Below are 26,008 nucleotides of genomic sequence, written 5' to 3' on the forward strand. Positions count from 1 at the left end.
CCAGGTGCACCTGGAGACCCTTTCCTGAGTGAACGGTCCCTTTCATGCTTGATTATATGGCTTCTTTTAAAATTAAGAGCCGATAAACTTTCTTTTTTTCCTATCTTTGATATTATATCGATGCTTTCGGATGAAAAAAGTTACCTAATGGCTACCGTCCTCCTACGAATTACCTCGGAACACAACCAATTAGCCTTGGATGCGGTTAGTCATCATAATTCGAGGGAGGTTGTATTTTTGTCCCTCACCAGAAGGGGGAAGGGCTATCTCTTCTCGAATTTCCTTTCCCAATTAGATCCGTTGTTTCAGCCGCTCGTATCAATAAAAGGCATCACCCTCGCCATGCTCATTGGGAGTAATTACCAACCTTTGCTTAAAGTCCGGGGAGTGTGCCCTTTCATTCGATAATTACAAGGTGGGGAAAGGGTTGGCGGCACGTTATTTACATTCGAAGATGGGCCCGTCGTTCCGGAGTCGGGGAACGGGCCTGGCGCGCTGCCTGTCCTTCTGCCGGTCCACGATGAATGACGGCTCACAGGTCGTGCCTGAACCCGTCATTGCCGAAACGCCGTGGGCACGGCGTCCATCATCTTCTCGCTACAGAGACGGATGTCGATGGCTGTTTCAATTTTTCTTCTTCCGGCCCCTCAGCTCTCCTCCCCGGCCCCTGGCACACCCCTGTCCATTTATACGCATTAGGTGCTCGTATGCCCACCGTTTCGTATCATCATCAGCCTCGTATCCTATAGAAGCCCCTCTTAATGCTCCCCTTGCCTCCCTCTCTCTTTCCCTCAGCTATTTAGTCCATTCCCATAACCATGAAAGCGATTTCCGGGAGGCACTTTTGTGTCCTGTAGTTATCCTTTCGAGGTCGACCAATAAAAATGCTTCTCTTGTCACCTGCGAGAGAAAAATGCTGCGCGGCGTTGTCCGCTTCGTTTTGTGGTGGGAATTAACCGACGGTGCTTTGTTTTAATTATCACGCATCTTAAATCCTCATTTTCCTATCGTTACCCGCAGCTAAACTGTGTATGTTGGCATGCTCCATTGTATTGCCAACATACGTGGTTTTGAGTCGATATTGACCAATAATTGAGAATATTTCCATTACATTTAGGAAGTCTTTCAACTATTTAAGAACGCCGAAGATTACGCTATCTGTCGTTCAGTTTGACGTGTTTCATTATATTATTACACATTTACACCGTGAAGAAATTAATACTCAGTGTTTATCGAAGTTCATGCAGTAACGTCGTGCAAAATATTTGTGACAAATGGACTACATTTTATTTTTACCTTTATTTTATTGGCCTACGAAGCATAAGTTTTTTAAAATTGGGTTCCAAATTCTTATCTTGAAAAAGGTATGTAAGTATCTTTTCTGTGATAGAAATTAATGTTTCGTGTGTTAAATTAGCGTGGTAGTTTCTTAAGATTACGGGTGGAGCCAGATTATTTAAAGCCTATTAGGCTAATCTAGAAACTCAAAAGATTCAATATAAATGTATTTTTTAACCAAATGTTAATTAATTTTTTAACCAAATTTTATATCTCTTCCAGACTGCTTTGCACTGGGCGGCTAAGCACGGGAACGAAGACATAGTGAAGCTGATTGCGGGGACCTATCGTGTGGATCCTAACGTGCGCTCGGTGAGTGTATTTTCCAATTTGGGTCGTATGCTATGCGTTCGTTCCTTTTAATTTCATGTGAAACCTATGAATATGTCGTCATAACCCTGCTTGATGGGACAATGGAAGCGTAACGTAGGTCACAAGTTTTAACTAATAAATGTATGTGGCTCAATATTTTCCGAAATGAACTGCAATGGAAAGAAAGAGGAATTTGTGTGCTACATTTATTGCAACATTGGCTTCAGTCCTAAAAATGCTATGTGCAGTTATGTTCGCTCTATAACGCCTGGATTGTCACCTAATGTTATTTCTGTGAGTAAAACTACATGCCGTAATAACATTGAAGATTATTAGGCATAATGCCTTTCTCAGTCGTTTGTATGCCGTGTCGCTTTGCACGCGTGTATGTGGGCACTGTCTAGAGAAGCTAAATATTTCTTTCTACAAACATAGCTTATGACAAAGAAAGCTGTAATTTTATTTCTATTTCAGTGTAAGTTTACTTAGATAATTTACACGCTGAAAATGTTCGTATATTTAGTTATTTGATATTGGTTAATATTGATCGCGAGATATCAAACGTTATTATTATTTTATCGATGGAACTTTCTATATTGATGTTTAATTAAAAACTTTACCCGAAGAAAAGTTAATGCTTGGATGTTGCCACTGTTTGTAATTCTCATTCTTATACTATATAAATTTAAGGGAACATTAATTTCATAAAGCGAAAGTATGATCTTTGTTGTGAGCCTCCCTCTTTTCATTTTATCCTTTTACGTTTTTATGTCATGAGTCAATAATACCATATAGTTTAATTGAATAAAGAAAATATTGAATTACATATGTTGTCATGTCTATATTATTACTGTTCCATGTTTTTCTTATTCGTCAGTGGACAGAATTTCAGTATTTTACGATGTTCCTCTTCATCAGTCCTATAAAGCTATTCTCTTTTCGGAGAGATGGAACTTACGTTTCGATATATAAACTGCTCGTTACATAGGTGCTTGTTGCGCTGCCTTTCACCGCTGTCGCATGAATTAGCGGCATGCGAGCTAATAAAAAAATATCCCCGTCCCCGGTAATGCCCCATGTTTGCTCTTGTCTCTGCTCGTGTTTGATTTTCATTTCAACCTACGAACTCGGCGTGATTGAAATACAAGCAATTCCGTTAGTCAAATACCTCCGCATACCCAGGGCCAGTATACATGCGCGGGCGCTCTCATTTGTTTGTCGTACAACGGCGCGGGGGTGTGAGGCCCGTCATTATCGGGATAATCTGGACAAATTCAAGCAGCCGACCGCCACGTATATCCGCCTCGTTTTCAACATTTTTTTTGGAAACTGCGTACTTCACTCTCACCTCCCCCTTAATTTTCTCCGATATTTCCACCATATATACAGTCGGCCACTGTCCATCGACTAGCTAGGACGAGGAAGGCCCAATTTTTTTTGCGGAAACATTGACGAGGGCAGTGACTCTGACTTTACCGCCCGCATATATGGAGTCAGAGGGAAAGGTATAGCGAATTAGTTTTTTTTTCGGAAGGGGTGCTTGGGTTATTTAACAACATTTCTGCGTCAGTCTCTATGTAGGGTGGTTGGTTTCGGAATAACCCGGCCTGTGTATCATACCGTGTGGCCGATCTGTGTTGGTGATTGAGGCTGCTCGGTTGTTTTTGGCGTTTATACAGTGGTGGCGGAGGTTGGGAAATGGTTTTTCGCGGATGTAAATGATCTCTTGGCCCATTCACTCTCTCTCTCTCCTCGTTCCCCTCGTCCAATCCATCTCTCCCACGTGACTCCTCCCCCCCTCCCTTCACCCCCTCCTCCCATTTCTCCCTGGAATGATTGAAGTGCGCCATTTTCCCAATCGCCTTTCTGCGGTGCCCATCATCATTACCCGCGTCGACTCTCCATGACCCCCTCATCCCCCCTCCCGTGCTCACTGGCCAGCCCGTGCCTCCTCGAAATGGCCATCGCACGCTCTTCATCCAGTCACCACTACCCTCCTCCTCTTCCCTATGGGCCTATAGCTTTCCCCTAACCCCACCCTTCCCCCCCGCCAGCCTCAACCTAATCACCACTCTCGCCTGCAAATCAATTATGACAATGTCCCATTTTGTTCTCTCGGACGAGGAGGGTTTTTAAAGGTAACCTTCGCGCCCGTTTTTGGGCGGGAAGGAAGTTCCCTAGCCCTATGCAGCGTCCTTCTTCCTCACGGACGTGACTTAAGCTAAATACAAGGCGTGTTTAGGGATCAAAGTAAGGATTATGGATTACTGATTTCATTGCCTTTTATTTCCTAAATACTTGGTGGAATTAGGAATTGATTTTTTCGTCATTTATTTATTTATTTTTCTCCCTAGTTTGGAGACTTAACTTCATCGTGATTCATAATTTGATCGATTATTCTAATGCGTCTAAATGGACAAATCCTATTTATTTATTGGTTCCACTATCTGGTTGACACCTTTTTTGGTCGTTAAATCCCTGTTACATAGCTCTGTTGCATAGATAAGGAGATACATTTCTGTTGGGTGATTTTTTCTGAGAGATTTTACTCGTCCTAATACGAATTTCATATACGTTCTCTTATTTCTTCTTCGTAGTGGGAAATTGTTATTGGATTTCAATTTGCTCTTTAAAAGTTAGTTGTTTAAGTTATGAGCTTGAGAAGACCACGAATCAGATTCATATTTTTCATCTCCAATTTCCTCCTGAGTAATAATAAATATTTCATGACTTATAATTATTACTATTGCATAGTATAGTGTGTGTTTTTCTTACGCTGATTTTTTACTGAGTGAAAGTGAGCCAACATTTTGTCCTTGCTGTTCCACACGCATTTTCCAAGTAATTTAAATTTTGGAATTGGGAATAAAGTTTTTTATGAGCTCGGCGATTTTCCTTTTTGATAAGAAATGGATCAAAGAATGATTGAATATCAAACATTGTGATAAGCAAATAAAGTGTAACAAAGTGTATGAAGTGTTAACAGAGAATTTACGAGTGGAATAAGCTTTATATGATGACAGACGCCCCAGCACGTCAACAAAAGGTGAAAGAAATGGTTGTGAACAACTTATCTAATGGGGACTGTGTTGAAGGCGAAAACATTAGTGCAGAAGAATAAATAAATATGTTTAAAGTAACTTTTTCTCGTAATTGTAATCTTAATGTATGAAGCAAAAATTTCTCTGCAAAGGGCCTGCCCATCTAATTTTCTGTTCAGTGTTTTATTTCCGGAGTAGGTGTATCTTAAACTCAGTTTGAATTTAAGAATTTTATCCCATATTTTTTTAAAGTTTAAAAAATAAAATGTGTGTTATAAACTCGTTAAGCTGAAAAATAAACGCCATATTTAAATGGATTATTCCATAAGCAATTTTTCTATTGGCTGGAAGTGATTCTATTTTAGGGAATATCCATTAAAATCATTTTGTGACTGAGTAAATATATATATTTTCAATATTACTTTTCCTCAGTCGTATGGAAGATGTCTCGCACCGTTCAACGAAGACACATGTAAGCTCACTTGCTGAGTACATTTTCCCTCTCGATATTCTTCCTCTTATTTACTGAATGGTTTGGCTACACCAAATCATAGACTTCCCCTGTATTGGTCTCGGAAGAAGATTGTTTCCTGGAGAGCAATCGTTGCGTGTATCTTTTTAATTTTTCCCACAAGTGTCGATGGAGCCACGCTGCAAATTCCTACGTTCCAGAGCTTCGCACTTCCACCTTTCCACCGCATGAATCGCATGGCCGTGGTAAACCCTTTTACCCTTTCTTCTCTCTGAATAATTTATGTCGAAGTAATCGCTTCCAACCTTTCCGGTGCTTATTTCTTCCGTTGTATATCTTATGTAATGGCAATGGAATCGTTGTCATTTCCTATAATTCCTATATTCTCAATTGGTGGTGTCTTGGAGCATATCACGTAACGAATCCAGCTCCAAATAGTTGCTCTTCTTCCCACGTACCTTTGGCTGGAATCGTAAGTCTTGTCTTCCCCTCAGATACTGATCTTTACAAGGCGACTGAGATCCCTTTCCTGGCTGATTTTTTTCCATGCCGAGCGTGGGAAATTCGCCAGAGGAGATTATTTTTCTTGGTTCATGATTGGGCGCATAAATATCGTCGATCACGCATTCCCCAGTGTAGATGGCGAGATAGTAGTTAGCCTTTAGCCTCAACACGTATTAATTGTTAATTGAGTCTTATCTTTCGTTCAATTCACTCTTCGCGTTAATTTTTTTGTTCAAAAATTCGCGTGCGCTGAATTAATCTTATTAGTTAGCAAGTTTCATATTTTTCACTTACGCGTAATTTGTTTCTTCGTTAGGATTCTAATAGGTGTTTCCTCAACGTTTAGTTTTGAATGTAGGTCTCTTGATAGAATTGTGTATCATTATTGTTTAAAAAATATCTTTTAAATATGTACCTTAATTTTCAGAGTGACCTTTTAGTCCAAGTTTCTTTAAAAGTTTGCTTTATTGACAAGTCTATCGAAGTATACCACCCTTTTACTTCGTGCCTTCGTTGATTTCCTCTAATTTTAAAAATTTCGTGTCCAAAATAAGTTATTTTTGTGAATTTTTATGGCCACTGCCGTAATATACTGTACCTCCGGATACACTACTGACCGTCGTGAACTTATTTTTTCTATCTCAATTTTCACTTCTCTCTTATGGTACCTCTGAAAATCATTTGCTGATACCTTTTTTAAAACTCCATCATGCTTTCAAATCGTATTTTATTTGGCTTGCTTGTTCGTGTACGATAGCCCTCCAAAATTTATTGTTTTTCATTCCGCTGTGTCAAATGATCGGTTTCTGGTACTTAGCCTATCAAAAATACCAATGTCTTGGCTGTGTAAATGCCTGCCTACAGCTCGAGGATCACAAGGGTGTCTATAGGAATAGTGTATTCACATACAATCATTTTTTATTTTTACTAGTTTATGATATGTGTTAGATCAATCGCCGTAATTTCGATGCCTGTTAATTCACTCAATTAATGTTTATGCTACTTGATACACCATTGAGATATTGATGATCATTAGAATTTTCTGTTACAAGCTTCATAAATTACGCTTTAGGGTAGCGAAGCGTTATTGTTTATATAAATTCGTTGCTGTTGTCATACGAATTGGTACCAGAGAGTCCCCCTCCGTGAATTATGCATTTTTTGCTTGAAATATATTTTATTCTATAATGAAGTATATTATTGCACCGCTGCAAGATTTGAAAATATTTTCATGTAATGAGGATTCTTGGTTTGCCATGCTTTCAAAATATTTTCTGTAGTTACAAAAAGGAAGCTAGTAGCAATATATTTTATTTCGATTTGCCTTCAGTTTTGTCTTAAACTATCCTACTCAATGAACAATGATACAATATAACCAACGCATGGAAGAGAGTGTTTAAAAATCCAACCAATCACGGCGCAGCAGCAAGGGTAACTGGCCAACTACACCGCGGCCGCCAGGAGGGAGAGCTAGGTATACGCGGCAAAAACACGGACAGCACCACTTCGACCTGAAGACGCCTGGTGGAATCCTGGCGAAACTATCGTCACCTCTGACCACGAAACGCGGCGATAACCCGAAAATGGAGAAATCCACTATATTAAGCTAGATCAGGGGTTCCCAAACTTTTTTTTTGTACCACGCCCCCCCCCCCCCCCCCCCCCCCCCCCCCGCTACACATATCAGCTTTCCATTTTGCAATACCCTATTTCCACTGCTATGGATGGGGGCGATTTTGAGAACCTTGAACTCTTGTGTGTTTTGTAGTTTTAAAAACTGTAACCTTATTTGATAAAGTTTACAGCTCTATTGAAACTTTACAAAAACATTTATGAAAACTTAGAAAGACTTTATTTCAAAGATCTGAGGAAATTATTTTTGTAATTTTTTTATTTCATTTGGGTGTCACGCCCCCCCTGGACTTTCTCCACGCCCCCCAGGGGGGCGCGCCCCCCAGTTTGGGAACCCCTGAGCTAGATGAAAGCAAACGTCATCAAATTTGATTCTTAGAGAGATTAATGGTGACCTGAAATCTCCCAACGGGCTATCCTGCTATCTTTTCTCTCCGAACGAGTAGTTTGGCACATTCAGTTATCTACTAAGCATATTCAACGCCTCAGCGTAATATTGCGTCATTTTGCCGACCCATTTGTGTAAGCCAAAATTCCTCTCATTTAGTATCGAATTTTGCATGAATCGGCTTTTGCATTTTCCGTAATGTATTAATGCATGCTGTTGCTATCTCCTATGGGTTGGCCTAAAGTTTTATTTCGAATATAGTATTTATTTCGAATCATATTGTTTTAAGCACGAGAAAATTCATTGTGTCTGCGCGAACTTACTCGATTAGACTCTTATAAAGTGACGCAATTTCCATGCATTTCCGCAGAAAAGCGTTTATTCACCAATGGACTTATTTTTTCCATAATTTTGAGGTATCATTATTTCATGCTCATTCCCCAGCCATAGCTTTTCAAGTCTGTATTGTAATTGATTGATAATATTTGAAATTTGTTTGTAGTTGAATTTCAAACATTCGTGCTTACCACCGTATATATTTTGGCATAATTGGAACTTGGATAAGATGAATCTCATTCCACGAATTCTCTATTCTTTGTTGTAACGGTGCCCTCTATCTACATTAAAAATACCCTATTTTTTGTTGCAATCGGGTACCAAGCGTATTTTCCGTTAGTGCTGTTCATACGGCCGGAGATTCACGTTACACGTGTCAATGCTTCGCTGAATTTTTACGCTGCAAATTATGTCCTTTAAACCTCAATTAAAATCTTTATGTATATTTTATAGATTGAGTGCGAACAACCAAACTGTGAAGTTTAATGTACCACCTCGAAAAACAGAACTTTTTACCTACACGATTCTCTGTCGTGACGGCGGAGTATGTCGCAGCATAATTGAGCGCGTGAGTAATAATGCAGCCTCATTTTATTTCGCCCACCGTAGGAGTTGCTGGGAAAGGTACCCCTCCCCTTTTACTTAAATGCCTTTTTCTTCTCCTTTCCCTGTCTTTCCAGCAATCATCGGACACGCCGCGCTCACGCACTCTATTTCTCTTCACTGAGGAGAAATTACCGCCACGTTTGGACGAGTGTGAACCGCTCTAGATAGTGAGGTATAGTGCGAATTGTAGTCGTCTTTGAACGAAACACAAAATAAGTGGACAGCTAGTGAGTGCTCTTAAAGAAATGCAAAAAGAAATGGACCGCGTAACAATTTTTTGTAAAACTTAAAAATATATACGATATACCTATTGTGTGTATAAGTTATCTGGTTAAATGGCAACGTCCTATTCCATAATAATTGAGTAATTAATTGCATTTTGCAAAAATAGATTTAGCAAAAATGAAAGAGGTGGTTCGATATTATTGCATCAAAGATACTCATGAACCAACATTACTTCTACCGAAAATAAATCAATAGCACTTTGTTAGGTTCATCAAACGAATTTTAACAGGTATGACCCGGGTATTTTAGCTTAGTTACGTCGTAGAGTTGTGCCTATGAACACTGGCAAACCTTAAAAAGAGCTATTATTTATTTTACGTAATGGAAATGATTCATACTCAAAAATGTAGTTACTGCTACTACTACTATTACATTCCAGTAGGCCCACCCCTTGCTGTCCTTAAGTCCTGCCCCGCCTTGACCGCTTCTGCCTCTACCACAGAGGCCTTCCAACCTTATCTCCCACCAATCCCAATTCAACAGAAGACCTTATCGAAAAATTTCCTTTCTGCGCGACGCTTAGTCCAGCACCCTTCCCCCTCTCTCTCGCGACAAGGCATAAAACTCTCCCGAATCCTTCCCTTACCGCCATCACGCAACGCCCCCGCGTGTACGTGCTACGCTGGAGTTCGCTCCCCATCGCTTCACGTGACGTATATAAAAAAGGGTATAAAAATGAAAGAATAAAGGAAATATAAGGCGAGTAAGTCCCTCTCATCAGATCACGCGCACACTCCCTCGCGTGTCTGACATGCATTCGGCCGCGGTATCTAAAATGCCCGCATCTCCGCTCCGAGTGCAAATCGTTCAAGGTGTGCCGTTGGTGTCGCCGATAACAATCCCTCCACGAACGAAAACCACGACTTTCTTCCCTGCCTCTGTTCCTCTCAACCCTTCCATTTCTCGTTCCCAAGGACTTTCTCTGTGTGTTCCCTTCCTTCTTACTCTGACTTTCTCACCTCGTTCCCAACACTATTGTGCCATCCCAATGTATTTACGATACGAACTTAAGCCTTCTCAAGTATTCCCTTTTACTTTCTTCTGAGTTTTCTGTACTCGTTTCTCTCCTTTTTATCTTCATCTACTTTCTCATATTCCTTTGAAAATACTACGGTCACTTTTCTGCCATCCTCTTACCTCTCTGCCAAGAGCTTCTTGATTCTTCTCTTCTCATGCTCTTCAATCTCACTTTCCACTACGGTTTCTCTTTGTGTCCCCTTCTTTTCCTTTTCTTCTCTTTTCATTTACTTCGTATTCGTTTTCAGATCTTGTTATCACTTTTCTGCTTTTCTTGTCCAGCTCTGCGACGACCTTTAGTCCTTTTAACCTTTCCCTTCTTCCTTTCTTGAGATCTCCGTGGTGTTTTCTTCATTTTTTCTTATTCTTCCTTTCCTCCTCTTACTCCGTTTCCGATTTCCGACTTTCCCATCGCTATTCTGCCACCCTTTGCCACGAACTTCAGTCGGGAATTACTCTCTCCACTCACCCGTCTTTTTCTCACCCCTTCCACCCCTACGGATATCGCATCCTCCATCAGGCTGTCGAGTGACCAACGAGGATTGTCCTCCCTCGAGTCATTATCTAACAGCGTATCCAATTTCCTCGTTTTGGATGCCTGTAAATTTATCAGTCCTTATGGGCTGAAAGTGCCCATAAATGAGTCTCGGACCCAGACGCGAGTGGGTTGGCTTATTTTTATTTTATTCTATTCGTGACATTATACGCCTCCGATGCGTGGTGGATGGTTTATGCAAACAGTATAAAATAAAAACGAAGCTAAAAGGGGTGATCAATAGGTAGTTCCCGGTAGATGTTTATTTTTTCTATTAACCCGCCATAGAAAGATAAAAAATGACGCCGAGAAACGTGACATTTAATACATAATGTCGTGGTTGGATGATATTTAGATTTTTTTTTCTTTTTCGATTTTATGAAAATATGTTAGGAATTCTGTATCCGATTTTAATTTCGTGAGACTGCGGAAATAGTATCCGACATTTTATTGTTGATAACGAAACCATTAAAGTTATTGATAATTACTTGAGATTATGTAGTTCTCCATATTTTCTTTGGCATTTTTGTCAAGTCAAATTAACATTGTGTAGGTATATGTTTTTGACGCATGCTAATTCCTTCGTCGCTGCTCAAAAATAAATAATTAGAACATGTGGGTTGAATTTTTTGCGTGTTGAAATGATTTAAATTGCCCTTAGTAATGCTGCTTTCTTATATTTAACACAGTATTTTGTTCATATTTTATTCTTTTATTTCTTACGCTTAAAACTGCGTTGAACATCTCTTGTTTTACTTATATTTTTTCTCATAATCAGAGTGTGGAATCTCTGTATCAGAGTACATAACCATATTTAGAAGGGTCAGAAATCTTAGTTAAATGAAAAAAGTATTTACGTATAACTATATAATTATTGCATATTTATTTGAAAATACATATATTTATTTCATCCTTTGTTTCATGCACTGTAGGAGTCGCCTAGCGATTTCATCGCACAGGGACAGAGTTTCATGTAATATCGACAGTGATGTTGAATGGTTTGTTTCATTCGGTACAATTTTTGCGTAATTGTAAGTCAACGTCTTGGAAAATACTATCGGACGAAAGAAGTGTGAAATGTGTTATTTAAACCTACATTTCGGCTCGTCCGTCTTGTTTGAAGTTAGTTTCCTCCGAAGCGATAAGGCTGTCCACAATCGTCTCAATCGACTAACTGCTTGGCTCCAAACCTGTATTTTTCTTTTTACGTGCCTTATTATTTGAATGTTTCCGTGGACTCATTCGATAACTTTCTGGTCAAATTGCAGTCGCCCTACTAACCACGAGAATTTGAAATGCGTCAAAATAAGCTCCTCACATTTCGAATTTCGGGTTGTTTTCCTTTTATTTTTCTTTCTCGACCCATTACCGTAATCGCCCGTGAAATCGGTTCAGCTTTTATGATGGCATGTTTAACATCCAGGCATTAAAGAAAAAAGTCATTCGAAGTGATGCTGATAAGGCGTTGCCTGTGACATTGTTGGCTGGAATTTCTCGTGATAATCGTTAAGAGCCGTGAAACATGACATGGGATAATAATGAGGGCTATTTTTCCCCCAAGTGGAAGGAAAGAGAGGAAATAGTTTAGAAGAAAAGTGTAGGTTTTCGAATGAAATCAGAAAATTTTAGACGGTTTATTTTTATCTATCAGAGGTTGTTGAAGTAATTTAACGTGCTTAATGACCCTGAGATTTATAGGTGGCTTCTGGAGTGGTGAAATTTTTTGTGAAAATTTCTGGCTCCCTTTCACAAGTGATGTAAATCGCCGGCGAAGCTTGCATCAGCTTCAAAAGTATTTGATTATTCGGATAATATTAAAAAATGTGTTAATGGTCCTATTAATCCTCGTGAGAGAGTCTGCAGGCATGGTATTAGAGTTAATCATTTCGGTAGCCCGATTTGAAGGTATTTTGGCCTAAGGGGTCGTTATTTATTTCCCATCAATCAGCTACCTTTGTATCGGCAACGTTATTTCATACGCTATTATATTTTTTCTATACTCAAATATTTGACGTGCTTCCTTTTTTTGTAATTTTGAGTTTGTACTATGCCGGTGATCTAGCATTACGTTGAAAGGAGCAGGTTTGCACTACAGTTGAATATCTTTTATACTGCCTGAAAGTTTTCCTGTTTAAAAAATTTCCCCTTTAGCAGAGAAAGAGTTATTTTAATGATTATTTTCCCGTCAGTGTTGGTATGTGTATATGTACTCTATAATTTCACATGAATGATGTAATTATTGGTAACTTACCAATTAATGTAGGTAGCTTGGGCCATTTTGCGAATCCCTGTAGCCCTGAATTGTATGTAGTTGTATAAGTAATTTGAGGATGCGGAAGAATCAAAAGTTTATCATAAAGTAGTGTGGATTATTTATAGGGAAATGATGTTTATCATATACACCTATACATCTCATTTCATGGATCTGTCATGTGTCATCTTTTAGTTATGATTTGATTATTTGCGATTGTATCTATTTAATTTCGTCAACATTTTCAGCGTCTGCGGCCTTAAAGTTGGCAATGCATAGCTTTCGTTGCTTGAACTCTATGAAGTGTTAATTTATCCACAAAGTGATGTAGGCAGCCATATTGGCTAATGGATGGCTGTGGCTTCTTCACAGTGAATGCTTTCCCCCCTCCTCTTTCATTGCGGGCCCGCTGGAGGTTGACCCCGCCGGGAGTCAGTTGGCTGTTGCACGAGGTTAATCCCCCTCACTTCTCGAAAGAAAGCCGAAAACTCCACCTCCCGTTTTATGAGCAATGAACCACTCGGGGCTGCAAAGGGACTCCCGAAACTTCTGCGGGCTCCGACCCTTTTATCCACTCGACTGCTACGGCGTCCTATGTTTTGCCGGCCCACCTCCGCGACACGCGTCTACGCGGTCCTTAATGTTATTAAGCTTTCTTGGAGGCGCGTGGCCCCTCTTTATGTGGTGGGGCATCGTATGCCGCCCCGGGACTGCGGTAGTGGTCTCCCAGAGGGCAGACCGTCGCTACTTCGCATGATCAGCACCCACTGCGAAGAATGCCATTGTTACTCATTAGGCGCTGCGACCACCTAATCCATTTTGCGGATGAATGAGCGCTTTATCGTCTTCTCAAGTCATCAACCCAAAAGCTGGTTGGCGATAGTCCCTCATCTGTTTCGGTCTTGTACCATTTTTTTCAACGAAACATAAGTAGAGCTGCTCAACTCATTCAATAGTTTTCCTGTAAATTCTAACCTAAGCCTTCCCCTTAAGTTAGCTTCAGAGAATGTGGCCAGCAAGGTTTCATGCCGTAGTTGATGACCAATTTAGATATTTCTTTTCTCATTACTTTCTTTCAATAGACACCGAGCATCCCACATGCATTTGAGAACATCCTTTGTACTGACTTTCTCCATCCTCCTTCCTTTTACCTTGCTCAGCGTCTCAGGCTCACTGCCATATTAAAGTATGCTGCGTATATAAAATGACCAAGGCGCTTTCTTAGTTGTAAGCCAATAATAATGGAAGGTGAGACTTTTCTTTTTGAAAGAAAACGTTCTTTACCTGTTTAAATCTGCTTGTCGATTCTTTTTTTCTCCCTCGGCAGTCACTTTGGTTCCTGAGTAATGGAACACTATAGAGCAGACAATAGAAAACGAAAAATGATTTGAGGTGTCAGGGCAATATTTAATCGATGAAAATATTTTTTAAATACTTGAATATTTTTTTACCGCCATGTCGTCGTCGCATCAGCCCCGTGACTGTTGTGGGGTATCTCCCCGAGGCCCCCAGGGCAGCGGCGGCGGCGATGGGCGCCCTTCCCTCCGCCTAGTGCAGAACCGTGTAGCGGCGTGGCCACGAGGCCCCACTTCCCCATTTGGCTGCTGCGTCGCGTCGGGACGGAAGTCGCTGCTTGTTATTATTTCCCCGCCTCCTCAGGGCGTCACAATGCGCCCACCTCTTCCGACGCTTGTGCCGCGTGAGGGCCGTTTCTGCGATTCGGGGTGTGAGGGTCGGGAGAACTCGAGGGATGGGAGAACGTGATGGAAGAAGTATGATCCGCAGCGTTTGTTTATGTAACTTAGGAGTTATGCACATGGTAAACCCGTGTGGCGAGTGGCGGAGTTTAATTGGTTCCAAGGCGAACTTTTTTGTCTCGATGCTTTCCCTTCAGTCGTATGTATTTTAAATGTGTGTATCATGCCTTCAGGGAAGGTGATATTGTGGTTTTTGTCTTCTGGCGATGGGAGACGGATGAATTTCCCGCTGGAACACCATCTGAATTGTTGGGTACCTCTTCTTGTTTGTGATGCAGCCTCGGTAATCCCTCCAGCTCTTATGCTGTTTTGCAGTTGTTATTCTCGCAAAATGTTTACCAGTGTTAAAATTAAGACACGACAAAGAGGCGACTTGCTACGGAAACTATGATTTGCAGAACAAAGGTAAAAACTTTTTCTCTCCTTTGGGAGACATTCTAAGAAAGATATTTTCCTGTTTTTTTTCAACATTTCTTCCTTGTGACGTACAAGTTTACTTCACGCCTGAGCAATTTCTTTTCGGGAGATACTTCCTCCGCCGTGCGATTGCTGTAAGTTGCCATTTAAAATGTTCGCAACTTTACAAGGATCCGTTACGTTGGTGTATACACTATAACCGTGGAGTGAAGCGCGCGCTAGACTTGCTTGGAGAGTTTCAAGAATATCCTTTTTTAGCTTTATGCTAGTGAAATCGGATTTTACTATGTCACCCATTTACTGGCACTGCTGCAATTGCCAGATTCTCTTCCTTATAACAATATAATTAAGAGTTCTCACTATTGTGTTTTTGCAACTCTGCCTTTGTGGGTTAAATTGCTTTCCACAAAAAGTAATCAGAGAACATTGTTACTTCGTTGTTAAAAGAAGGCCCCATCTTCTGAACGAATTAGGCGTGACTGAAAGCATGACATACAGGTGTACTTACGTATCCCACTAGATTTTACCTCTAACGTGCCTCATTTTTGCAGATCAAAGCTGAATTTATGGGGGCCGTTATTGATAGCATTTAATGGGCAAACTTACTTCTAATGATCCTATGCGAATCGCTTCAGGTGCATAATGTGCCTTCTCCGATGATTACGTGTAATCTCGTGTACCTGGGTGTTCGATCTCCCTTTTGTATCCAGTACTTTGCGGTGTCCGTCTCCTCGCTGCCCATTACGCACCTCCGCTGTTCTTTTTTTCTTCGTCTTCGATCTCTTCGTTTCCGGTAAACGCCACGCAGCGTGGAACTGCTCGATACAATGTGGCGAAAAAACAGAGAATTGCTCCAGGATTGCTACCTCGGGGATGTATTTCTCGTTTGCCCGGCGCCTCTGATGCATCGTTTCCAAGCGATTGCACGGGGAAAACGCTTTCGCTACGCGTAAAAGTTGGATTCTGGAACAATCTCTCAACGCCCTCGCTGTTACTGTAATTGGATTTCTCAGATAGATTATCATCCTTTAAATCTCATTGAAGTGTTTTCTTGGCCATATTCCCCGTCGTCCTGCTTTTCATTTGCTGGATAGCGTGTTTTTATCGGAAAAAAATTATGTTAATTGTACGTATTTTTCTTTTCGATACTTGAAACTGAAATTTCCTTCATTTATATTTCCTCACCTTCGGTAACCTTGCTTTTCTAGTCAGCATATCACTTTTCCAATTTAATTAATATCACCATAGAGATAAAAAGCATAATGTCCTTCATTATGATATGAGTAAATTGCTCAAATGTTATACGCTTTGTCTTTTTAACAGTTTTATTATGCTCCTAATAGTATTGATATTCATTTTACGGAATGTTTACTGCATTTAAACATTTAAACAAGTGATTAGATAGTCTAATGACTCTTACGGGTGTATTGTAAGATTTTCACCAGTTTGGTACTAAGTTGAAGTCTTCACTGCAGATAGTAGGGTCTTCGTGTGTTTACATATATTTCTTGATGCAATCTTTTATGCATATATTGAAGTTTCTCGAGTGACTCCTCACAAAAATCCTTGAACATGAGTGCTAATATGTGCTATTATATTTAAAGAAAATCCTGTTCGCTTGTTCATCTGAATGTTATTGTGGTGATATGGGTAGAATTGTCTGCTGCGCCTAATAGTTATCTACGAATTTTTATGTAATTGGCAAAAATATGCATCTGACCGCGATTTTTCTTTATTTCCCTCTCTTTGCTGAACGGTATTACTTTTTCGATTCCCTCCTGTCTGAGTTAATGATGTTAACAGCTTTCCCTCTTTTTGGTAAAGGAGAGATATTATATTAAGTAGAGATTATTATATAAAGGAGAGAGGTCTTTTTTTAAAATTCCAAAGATTTATTTTTTATAGAGTTGTGGCTCCAGTCTCCTTATTTGTTACATAAATCCACTTCACGCGAATAAAACCGTAAAATTTTGAAAACATAGTATTCTTTGCTACCTACTTTTACTTCGAAGTGATTAAAACCTATCATTTTTTCTTGAGTTCATGTTTTCAATCTATTTGCAAATGAATGTTTATGTTAAGCTATTTTTTCAATCAGCCATGAAGTAAAATAAGAAAAATGCACTTCGAAGCCCTTACTTTTTTAGTGAGCTTTACCACATTGTAGGTGCTTGATCATGCCTCCCTCAAGTTTTGGTTGTTCTCAATCGCTTGCACCAGGTTTTATTGCCTTTAACGAGAGAATCGATGTGATGTAAAAAGAACAGTGTGGGCATTTTTTAATGGTTTTTAAGTTTCTGTACGTCTGCAAGACTCGGTATGAAGGTTGTGTGGGAATATTTTTTGCCATCGTTTCTGGTTTCATCCCCCCTCATGAAGTCTCGCAGCAGAACAGGATGCATGGAATTCGAATAATCAATCAACTTTTCTTTTGCTATCCGGGGAAATCATCTAACCCTTCATTAGTGCATCCTCCTCTAATCATTCCGAGTACTTCATGCCTTTTTAGATATTGCATCCCAAGTGCCATCTAGCTCGTCCACTTCGTCCCGCTGATAACCTGCGAGACGGCTAATGATGCACCCGCAATCAGAAACCGGATTGCTGGGACATGAATGCGGTTTAAGGTAGCCTCCATTGCCGGCGTGCAAAAAAAGCCTTTAGGTCGTTTATGCCCTTATCGTTTTTGTTTCGCTTCCTCCGAATAAATTTATACTCTCACGCGCGTTCTTGCAGCGACCGACCAGATTTTTTTCCCACGACTTTCATCCTACGTGCACAAATACGCTACCGATCGGCAAGTTTTACGTCGGCATGCATATTATGAGATTACAAGTGTGATGGGGATCTAAATTTCAATCTGTCGGCGTTGAGACAGGCGGTAATTATTGGTACGGGAATTAAGTAATCAGGTCTGCGTCTCACCCTACGGAATTATCCATTACGCGAATGTTGTAAACGTAGATACCTGTCTGTTATAGTTAGGGAAAGCTACTCGATAATGGGAGAGATCGCGTAAGACACGCATTCATAAATTTTCCTTCTCGTAGGAAATTATTTTTGTAATAAACATTCTTCATCTGCTCCTGGTTCTTGTCTTAAGTGCAATACGAACTCGGTGTAAGTGACTTTTCGTACTATGTATGTGCGCGTGGCGTAGGGAAATTCCAAACCGTTGATTTCGATCATCATTTTCCTTCATAATTCATATTATTCCTACGCCATCCCATTAATTGGTTTAAAAAAATGGAATGAACTCCTATGAAGTATAACTGCTTTTCGCTTATCTCTTTCTCTATCAGCGATGAAGCTTTAAAATCTCCCAATGGGTGGACTCTTGGTTGTTGATAAACTTGTCTTACGGTGATCCCGGAACTCAAACAATGGATTTATTTCTATTTAAAATATAGTTCTTGTTAAAACGGAATATAATGAATAAATGTTTATATTTTATGTTAATTTATATTATGAACCTCAATTTTTTCTCATCCCGACATGAGTCAAATAATTGTTATTGGCCTAGGTTGAAAAATCACTTTGGACGTGGAAGTTTTAACATCCAGTCCCTTTTAGCTTAGCCTTAGTGACTATGAATGATCGGGAATATGAACTGGCAGTTTGTCTCCCCTCCTCCAATTTTGTAATCTCTATTACTGTAGACGCTGTATTTTTCTTTTATGTATTAATACTTAGAGTACCTACTTGGCAAAAGTGATTGGTGACAGATTAAGAAGGGTTAATCGAAGTTAGTAGTGAGTACATTTCTTTCTGCGAAAAACTGCCTTTCTACATCGCGAATTCTTCGTGATGTCCTTCACCATGCTTCCGCGCATTGACCGTGAATTATTGCAGTGATTTTCTTTGGTATGTCATGCTCGTTCGAATGCGCCACTTTTCAGACAAAATTCCTGATATTGTGGGAATATCGCGCGTCTTCGATTTCCCAGGGTTACCTACTTGTTCTATCGATGTGTCCTTAGTTTCCTGGTTGTCAATGCCGTAAATTCTTCACTTTCTTCGGCCAGTGGGGAAATAGAGTAGTCACAAGGAACTCCTCTCGAGAAAAAAAAATGTCCTTGTTTCTCATTTCCCACGGTTCGGAATTTTGCGCCGAGGAATTTTTCTCCTTATTCCTTGGTTTCGGGCATGTCGCTGAGGGCAGGAAGGCACTTGGCTGTATGGGAAACCTGGCTCATCATCGATCTCTTGCCCATCTCCTTATTTCCGTTCCCATGAAAGCGTCCGGTGATCATTCACGCTGGTACCCAAGAAGTCAGTCGCGAAATTGTCCCACTTGGAGAAATGATGTCGCGTGAAACCCAATGAGTGTGTGTACGAATCGCATGTCGAGTATTACCCTCGTCTGTGCTCTGCTTCGGAATTTTTGGAATTCTCGATTGTTCTAATTGGTAATTAATATGATTTAGAAAGCATTTTAAGCTATTCCTCTCCCAACAATCTTTAAACTATCATTGGCCATTTTCGTGGAAGCTATATGTTTTTAGAGCCAGTCGTCGCACTTATTTTGGTCTTATTCAGCACTCAGACATGTATTCAATGAAACTAACGTTAATTAAATTGTGTGGTATACATTATCAACGTGCATGCTCTAACACTTCTTTGATTACATTCTTGAAATAAACTTGCAGTTCGCATTAGCATTCCATCTGTAATAATGGTTAAGCGTAGTGGATAGAGCATCTAAGTACTGGTTTTAGGTCTCCAGGTTCATATCCCTTGGAAAGCCTTAGGACACCAAAAAATCCTCACAGTGCGAGGTATCCCAGGGAAGGAACTGGCTCTCCTTCCCCGTATGTGATATTCACAAGCTGGTGGCTTATTCTGGGGTGATCACTACCCTCACCTATCCAAAATAACCTTCGGGTTGATTCACTGAGTGAGTGATATCCATGAAATAATTGTCCGATTCAGTTTTTGGGAATTTGGTGTTAACCGCCTGCATGAATTAAATCAAAGAGTGCCTAATAATTTCCGGAGTCCTATATAACCATTAATTGAAGCACTTGTAATGTTTTAAGACTATATTTTGTGGGTATGAGTTAATTCTTATTTGATCACTCCTTTTTGTGTGTCAGTTCAATCCAAATTTATTTTTATCCATGCATATCTCTTGCTATCTTTCCTTAATATTGGCCAAGCTTGAATCCTCTAATGTAAAAATTCTATTCTTTTTCATGCAACCATTGGATGGATTGAATCATACCCTGCTTCTCAACACTTGTGTGTCACGCACAGAATGGAGTAAGTATGCTAAATGAATTGTTCGCCTTTAATGTTTTATTTAGAAATGATGCAATGTTTCTTTTCTCTCCAATTAACTGATAGCGTATTCATCCATATGCTCTATCAGACACCTTGTCGACCTTACTGATTTTCACTTTTGTGGTCATCACTAACATTCTTATTACTTAGATACTTATTTACTTGTGATAATTTAATCATTATCATTTATTTATAGCTTACATTTATTCTACATGCGTGGGTATCGCGGAAAATCAATTCCTGGAAGATCTATTTTTGTCTCGCTGGTACTCATTTTGCTTTCATAAATGCCGGTAAGATACCGAAGGGGCTGATATTAGACCTGCGTGTAACCGTTGAAACTTTACATGACTTCGTAACCCGAAAGGACTTCTCCCTCATTTATGAATTAACTGCTTTGTTAAAAATATTGATTTCTTTGCTTTCCTCTCTTTGAATTAATTTCTTCTTCTATTCCATGTCTTACCTCTCTATTTCAATCGAATTTTTCTTCCAGTCTTCGGCTTTTTCGGCTTGTCTCGCGATAATATCAGTTATTCTCGCGGGAAGGATGATGAAGCTGCTAAATCATGGAATATATTAGGGTGCACTGTCATCATCCTAGAAGTATAATAGGGGATACTATGTCCCCAGGTGAATGGTTGACACTAAGGGGAGCTCAAAAGTCTTACCGCCATTTTACCTCTCCCTTCTTCTCCCCCACCCCATCTTCCACCTGCTCCACACAGCCTCCCCACCCCCAACTTTGCTTCTTCTCCCCAATTTCCATTCCTCCCTCAAACTCACTTCGCCTCTCTCGTTTCGAGTTTCGGAGCGAGAAAGTAACCCAAGTCATCATAGCCACTTTATTGTTTTCATTTTGCATCGAGCTGTCTCCTTTTGCCAAACTTCTCGGGGTCCTCCCAATTCCGACGCAGCCCCGTCCCCACCCTCACCCCCTCACGGATAACTCCTCGGGGGAACACAAAACTTCATCCCCCTTCTCCATTCCGCCGAACTCTATACTTCCCCACTCCCTCCCTCGCCCGTTGAAATCCCCGCTTTCTTTTTCCCCCACGACTCTCTCACCCATATTCTCGTTCTCATCTCCAGATTTTTCCCTTCTCTTTCCTCCCTCTTCCAATGCGTCCCTACTCCCTTCTTCCACCTTCTTCGCACTTCTCCTTCCCATCGATTTTTCCACCCCCTACCCTCAAACCGCGCCTGTTTTAATATAGCACTTTCATTAAGTGCCTTTCTTACAGCTGTTGGCTGTAAAGTTTGAATGCATGAATGAATAATAAGTCTATATCTCACCCGCGAACTTTTCTCTCTTTTCCCTCTCTCTCTTTCTTCTTCCCAAATGCTGCCTTCCCCACCCACCCCTCCATCCCGCCACCCTGTCCCCTACTTTTGCCAATTCCTCCGCTCTCCTCGAATCTTTTTCCACTAAGCTTCCCCTCCCTTTCTCCCTTTTATCTTTTCATTTCCCATTCTGCCTTTTGCTCCTGTCCTTAAGGCCCATTGAATTGGAATAAAATAGCATGAGATGGCCTGGATACAAAAGGAAATCTCAGCCAACTTTGTCCTATGCGATCCCAAAAAACTCTCAACTCTTTGTTGGAGAACCATAAACATATTCGTGGTATTTTGCGATATTTATTTCGATAAACTTAATAGTTGAGTATGAAATGTATTGGTAATGTTATGCATTTTTATTCTAGTTCATCATGTACTCCGAACAGAAAAAATGCTAGAAAAGAATAGTGAAATTATATTTAGTGCGTATAGAGTTAAGACTAACTTCAGCATATGCACGCGTCAGGAAGGAAGACCAAGCCGAAATCTTGAAATAGTCTTCTCAGCCAGTTTCCTTCCCAAACTTTGCCTTTCCCCGCCCGCTCCATAACCCTTGGTCCATATATTCATCGACATGAGCTGATGCTTGTCAGACTCATTTAGAATTGTATGCTTTCTGTACATTTGTTTTGCTTGGGTGGCCAAAGTCTAGTCAGCTCATAGTATCACGTATTGAGGAAATATTGAATTTCTCTAAATTGGCACAAATAATTGTATGTGCGTGAAAGCAGAGCACTTAATACAGTCCTTTTCCTTTGTGGCCGATATTTTCATTGTCAGCGCGAATAACCTTTTCAAATTTTCATAATGCCTTACCAGCTTAAAAATAACGATATAATTTGCTATGATGGAAGAAAACGATAATGCAGAGATTAATTGGGCACAATATGACACTTTTTCTCTTATTTAATCATATTTTCCAGGAACAATTAAAAATTTATGAATTAAAATTGCGTTTTTACGGAGTGGAAACAAGTTTTAGCCTGCAGTGTCCTTTCTCCTTCCCTGCCTCCCCCTCCCTCCACCTGTTCGCGCCGCCTTCCCCCCCCCCACTCCCACCGCCTCGTTGAGGATCTTTTACATTCACTTCCTCGCTTTAATCTCTCGGATTCCTCTTCCCTCTCGCAGTGAGATCTCATCTCCGCGCGTTTGTCTCCGCATCCGCCGCCGTCGCTTTCTCACTTCGCGTGCCCCCGGGTCGGTCTCCATATCCCGAACCCATCCTCCCTTCGCATCTTTGCGCCCTCTGCTCCTGACGGCACTTTATTCTCGTGTTACCGAGTTTATTAAGAAGTGGAATGTGTTTTATTCGCCTTGGCGACGCGGTGGGGATGGGAGAGACACGGGGAAGGATTCATGCGGGGCCGTTGAGGGAAATGGAGGAGGCGGCGGCTGGTAGCGTCGCTACTCCCCCACTTCTCCCACACCTTGCCTATCCATCCTCCAGGGGCGGTGGCAAGGTAGGACCCCACCAATAGGGTCCATGTGACACTGCATAAAAGGGCCTCTGGAAAATTTATGTTTTTGACAGTTTCAAACTTCGAAGCACAGTTTATTTGGGAATGGTCTAAAAATTTCATGCACAAAAAATGATTGCTCATTATTTGACAAATATTTCAAAAACCATGTAGGAGTGTTAGGTATGGGAGAAGCTGTTGACCCTCGTATACCGGAGGATGTTGTTTTACTCTATATTAAAATTTTTCTGAAAAATTAGTTTTTGACTAATTAAGCTTTAAGTTTATCTCACATTTTCGCGTAAGTGCGTGTTAATCATTTGTTTTTATATTGATTTAAAATGAAGTTTATTTTGTCAACTTTCATAAATTTCAAACTCAAAGAGATGACTGAATGTTTTTTTCAAAGTATTTTAAATGCATTTTCTCAAGAGGTGCTGGCAGCTTCTTCCCCCCCCCCCCCCCCCCCCCCAATGCGTTGTCCTAACAAACAATGAAATGCTTCAGAAAATATTCGTGTCGTCGGCAGTTCAAAAACTAATACTTTACACTTTATTTTGACAAATTGTGTAATTTTCAACCATTGAAATATAGAATACATATTGGTTAAAATGAATTGCCAATCCTCTGATCCATCACTATCGATACCATTGCCTTAATGCAGCCAGCCCTGCAGCCTTCCACCCCTCGGCAAGTTCGTAAAACCGACCCTGTGTCTATGCTCCTCCGGCAACTTCATATTCCTCACAACTTTCTCACCAATATGTACCCTTTTCATGACTTCCGCTGCGTCTCCATTCATTTTTTCGGAGTTTCCCTTCTTTTACCATTCCAATACCCTTTCTACGGCAATCCTTCCTCCTGGATTCCAATTTTGTCGCAATTGCTTACATTTCTCAATGCCCACTCAATGGGAGGAGACTCTTTCCGCGTGGAATCTGCTAACCGCTCTCTCGACACATACTTTTGCGAAACTCCGGCAAAAATCGTGTCTCTCATTCCCCTTCTTGATCGTCGAAATTTCTCTATCCTCCCTTCTTCTGCCATCTCTCGGATAAATCATACGGCCGGGGGTGGTGTGGGAAGCTTCAGCTCTCATATCCGATTTTTCATCCCATTTTTTTCTCCCCGCCTTCCTTTCTTCCCAGCGACGGTTGGGGTTTATTTGTCTTGGGTCTTTTTCCCTTGTGGAGGCGTTATACGCCTCGTACCCTTATAAAGTATTTATCCGCGGACGGAAGGAGCTTTTTATCATCCCCCTTTCACGTTTTCTTTTTTGCGTGCGCTGTTATTCTGCTTGTCCGACACATCTTCTGCATTCCCGCTTACGCGCAGCCTTGCGACAGAAATGGCCTCTTGTACATGCGTTCCTTTTCGCCTCGTTTCCCGCTATTAATTTGATATGGCGTCGGCGAACATGGAGACAAATATCATAATTCCGGTTGGTTCTTTGATTTTTTTGCTCTCCTCCCGGTCACGTCGGTCGCGTCGCTTGTAATGTCCGCATCTCAGCTCAAAATATTTACTTTTATTCCTCGCTATCGCTTTTATGGAATCATATTAACTCGATATAATCAATTAATTATATGGTATTTCGTAAATTCACATACTTCTCCGGATCAATCTGATGCACGTTGATAATGAATTTCTTGGTGAATTGAACATTTATTCTGATTTTTTTCTCCTGTTTGCGATTCAAATTTGAATATTGTGCTGCGCGTACCCTGATAGCAAAAAATGGTAATTTTTGAGATGCGAAATACCTCCACGTGTAATAACGGTGGTATTTCTTTCGTTAATTTTAATTATAACATTTATCATGGTGCCTAGATTGCTACTGCTTTTGTGGGAATCAACTTATTAGTTGATATGGATTAATATCCATCTCGAGGAGTTTTTGGAAGAGATTTTTTACGCCAGTGTAGCGTACGTACATTCGGCATTGATTTATTACTGAATAATTCATCCATTTTACCCTAGTTACGTATCATTTAACTCATATTTGATGTGTTTTTATAGCTGTGACGTCCAATGATTACACCTCGTAGTACTCTCTAATAGTTTTTCTACGATCACAATGATTTTCATGTTATTTAATGGACTCATGCGATGCTGAAACTGCGATTATTGTTTCAAATTCAAGAAATTATTGTCTCTAATTTTAAGACTTGGGTAGATAAAAATCTGACCGGACTCTTTTTCATCAGCTCCCTTTACTGAGCTATCGGAATACTCTCAATTATTTCATTGCTTTATTGTGGATGATTCAGAATATTGTTGTACTACTTGATAATATCGTTGAAATTTCTTTTATTGGAATCAAAAGTAGGAAATTGATTATTCATTTAACTTGAGGTGTAGTATGAGTTATCCAATGTTAAATGTAATGCGATTGATAAGCGGGAGAATGAATCGCGTTCCATGTAATTTAGCGAATTTGATTTCATCTTTTGTTTATAATGTGGAATTCGATGCTTTCAAAATAACTTTTTGTGGTGTGATATTACTTATTTTATTTCAATGCAGATATCAAATTCATCCTTTTTTGTTCTAAACTATCCGTTAAATTTTCAACCGTGCTTCAGCTCTCTTTCAAAACTCCTTTTTCGTGAGTCGTTCCGGTGTCGACTAAGATGCTCTCAGGGTAATTCACAGCTGCTACATGTACGTGCTGTAAAACTTGGAGCGAATCGTAATGTAAAGTCCACGTGCAGCATATCCGCAATGTTGTCGTCATCTCCGTCGCTGCCATTTGTCGTCCTTCATGTTCGGAGGGGGAGGAGGCCTGGCGGCCATCCGAGACTTCATCTTTCTCCCTTTACTCGACCATCCCTCTCCCCTCCTCCTCTCTTGTCACCCCTGGCGGCCGTAAAAGCGGCCCATTCCGTCCTTATGGAGTCCTTCCCCGGGAAGGGTTTAATGTCTGTGAGGCAGGTGCGAGTCTCACACAGATGTCAGGCGTGTTTAATTTGAAAATTTGTCATCAAAATTTCATAATCTGCGAACCAAAGGACGGGATGGAAGGGTGGAGGCGGAAAG

At 40.5% G+C, this 26,008-nt stretch overlaps 1 protein-coding gene across 1 annotated transcript in view; it reads left to right on the forward strand.

Moving 5' to 3' along the window:
• The first annotated feature begins 454 nt into the window (after positions 1-454).
• The window catches only part of LOC124166794, a 74,950-nt gene continuing 49,396 nt past the window's right edge, over positions 455-26,008 (forward strand). Inside the window, exons 1-3 of the mRNA XM_046544852.1 lie at positions 455-670; positions 1,561-1,650; positions 20,148-20,153. Coding sequence (XP_046400808.1) covers positions 455-670; positions 1,561-1,650; positions 20,148-20,153 — 312 coding nt within the window. The remainder of the gene's footprint in view (positions 671-1,560; positions 1,651-20,147; positions 20,154-26,008) is intronic.

Source organism: Ischnura elegans, chromosome 1 (genome assembly GCF_921293095.1).
Source record: "Ischnura elegans chromosome 1, ioIscEleg1.1, whole genome shotgun sequence".
Taxonomy (NCBI): domain Eukaryota; kingdom Metazoa; phylum Arthropoda; class Insecta; order Odonata; family Coenagrionidae; genus Ischnura; species Ischnura elegans.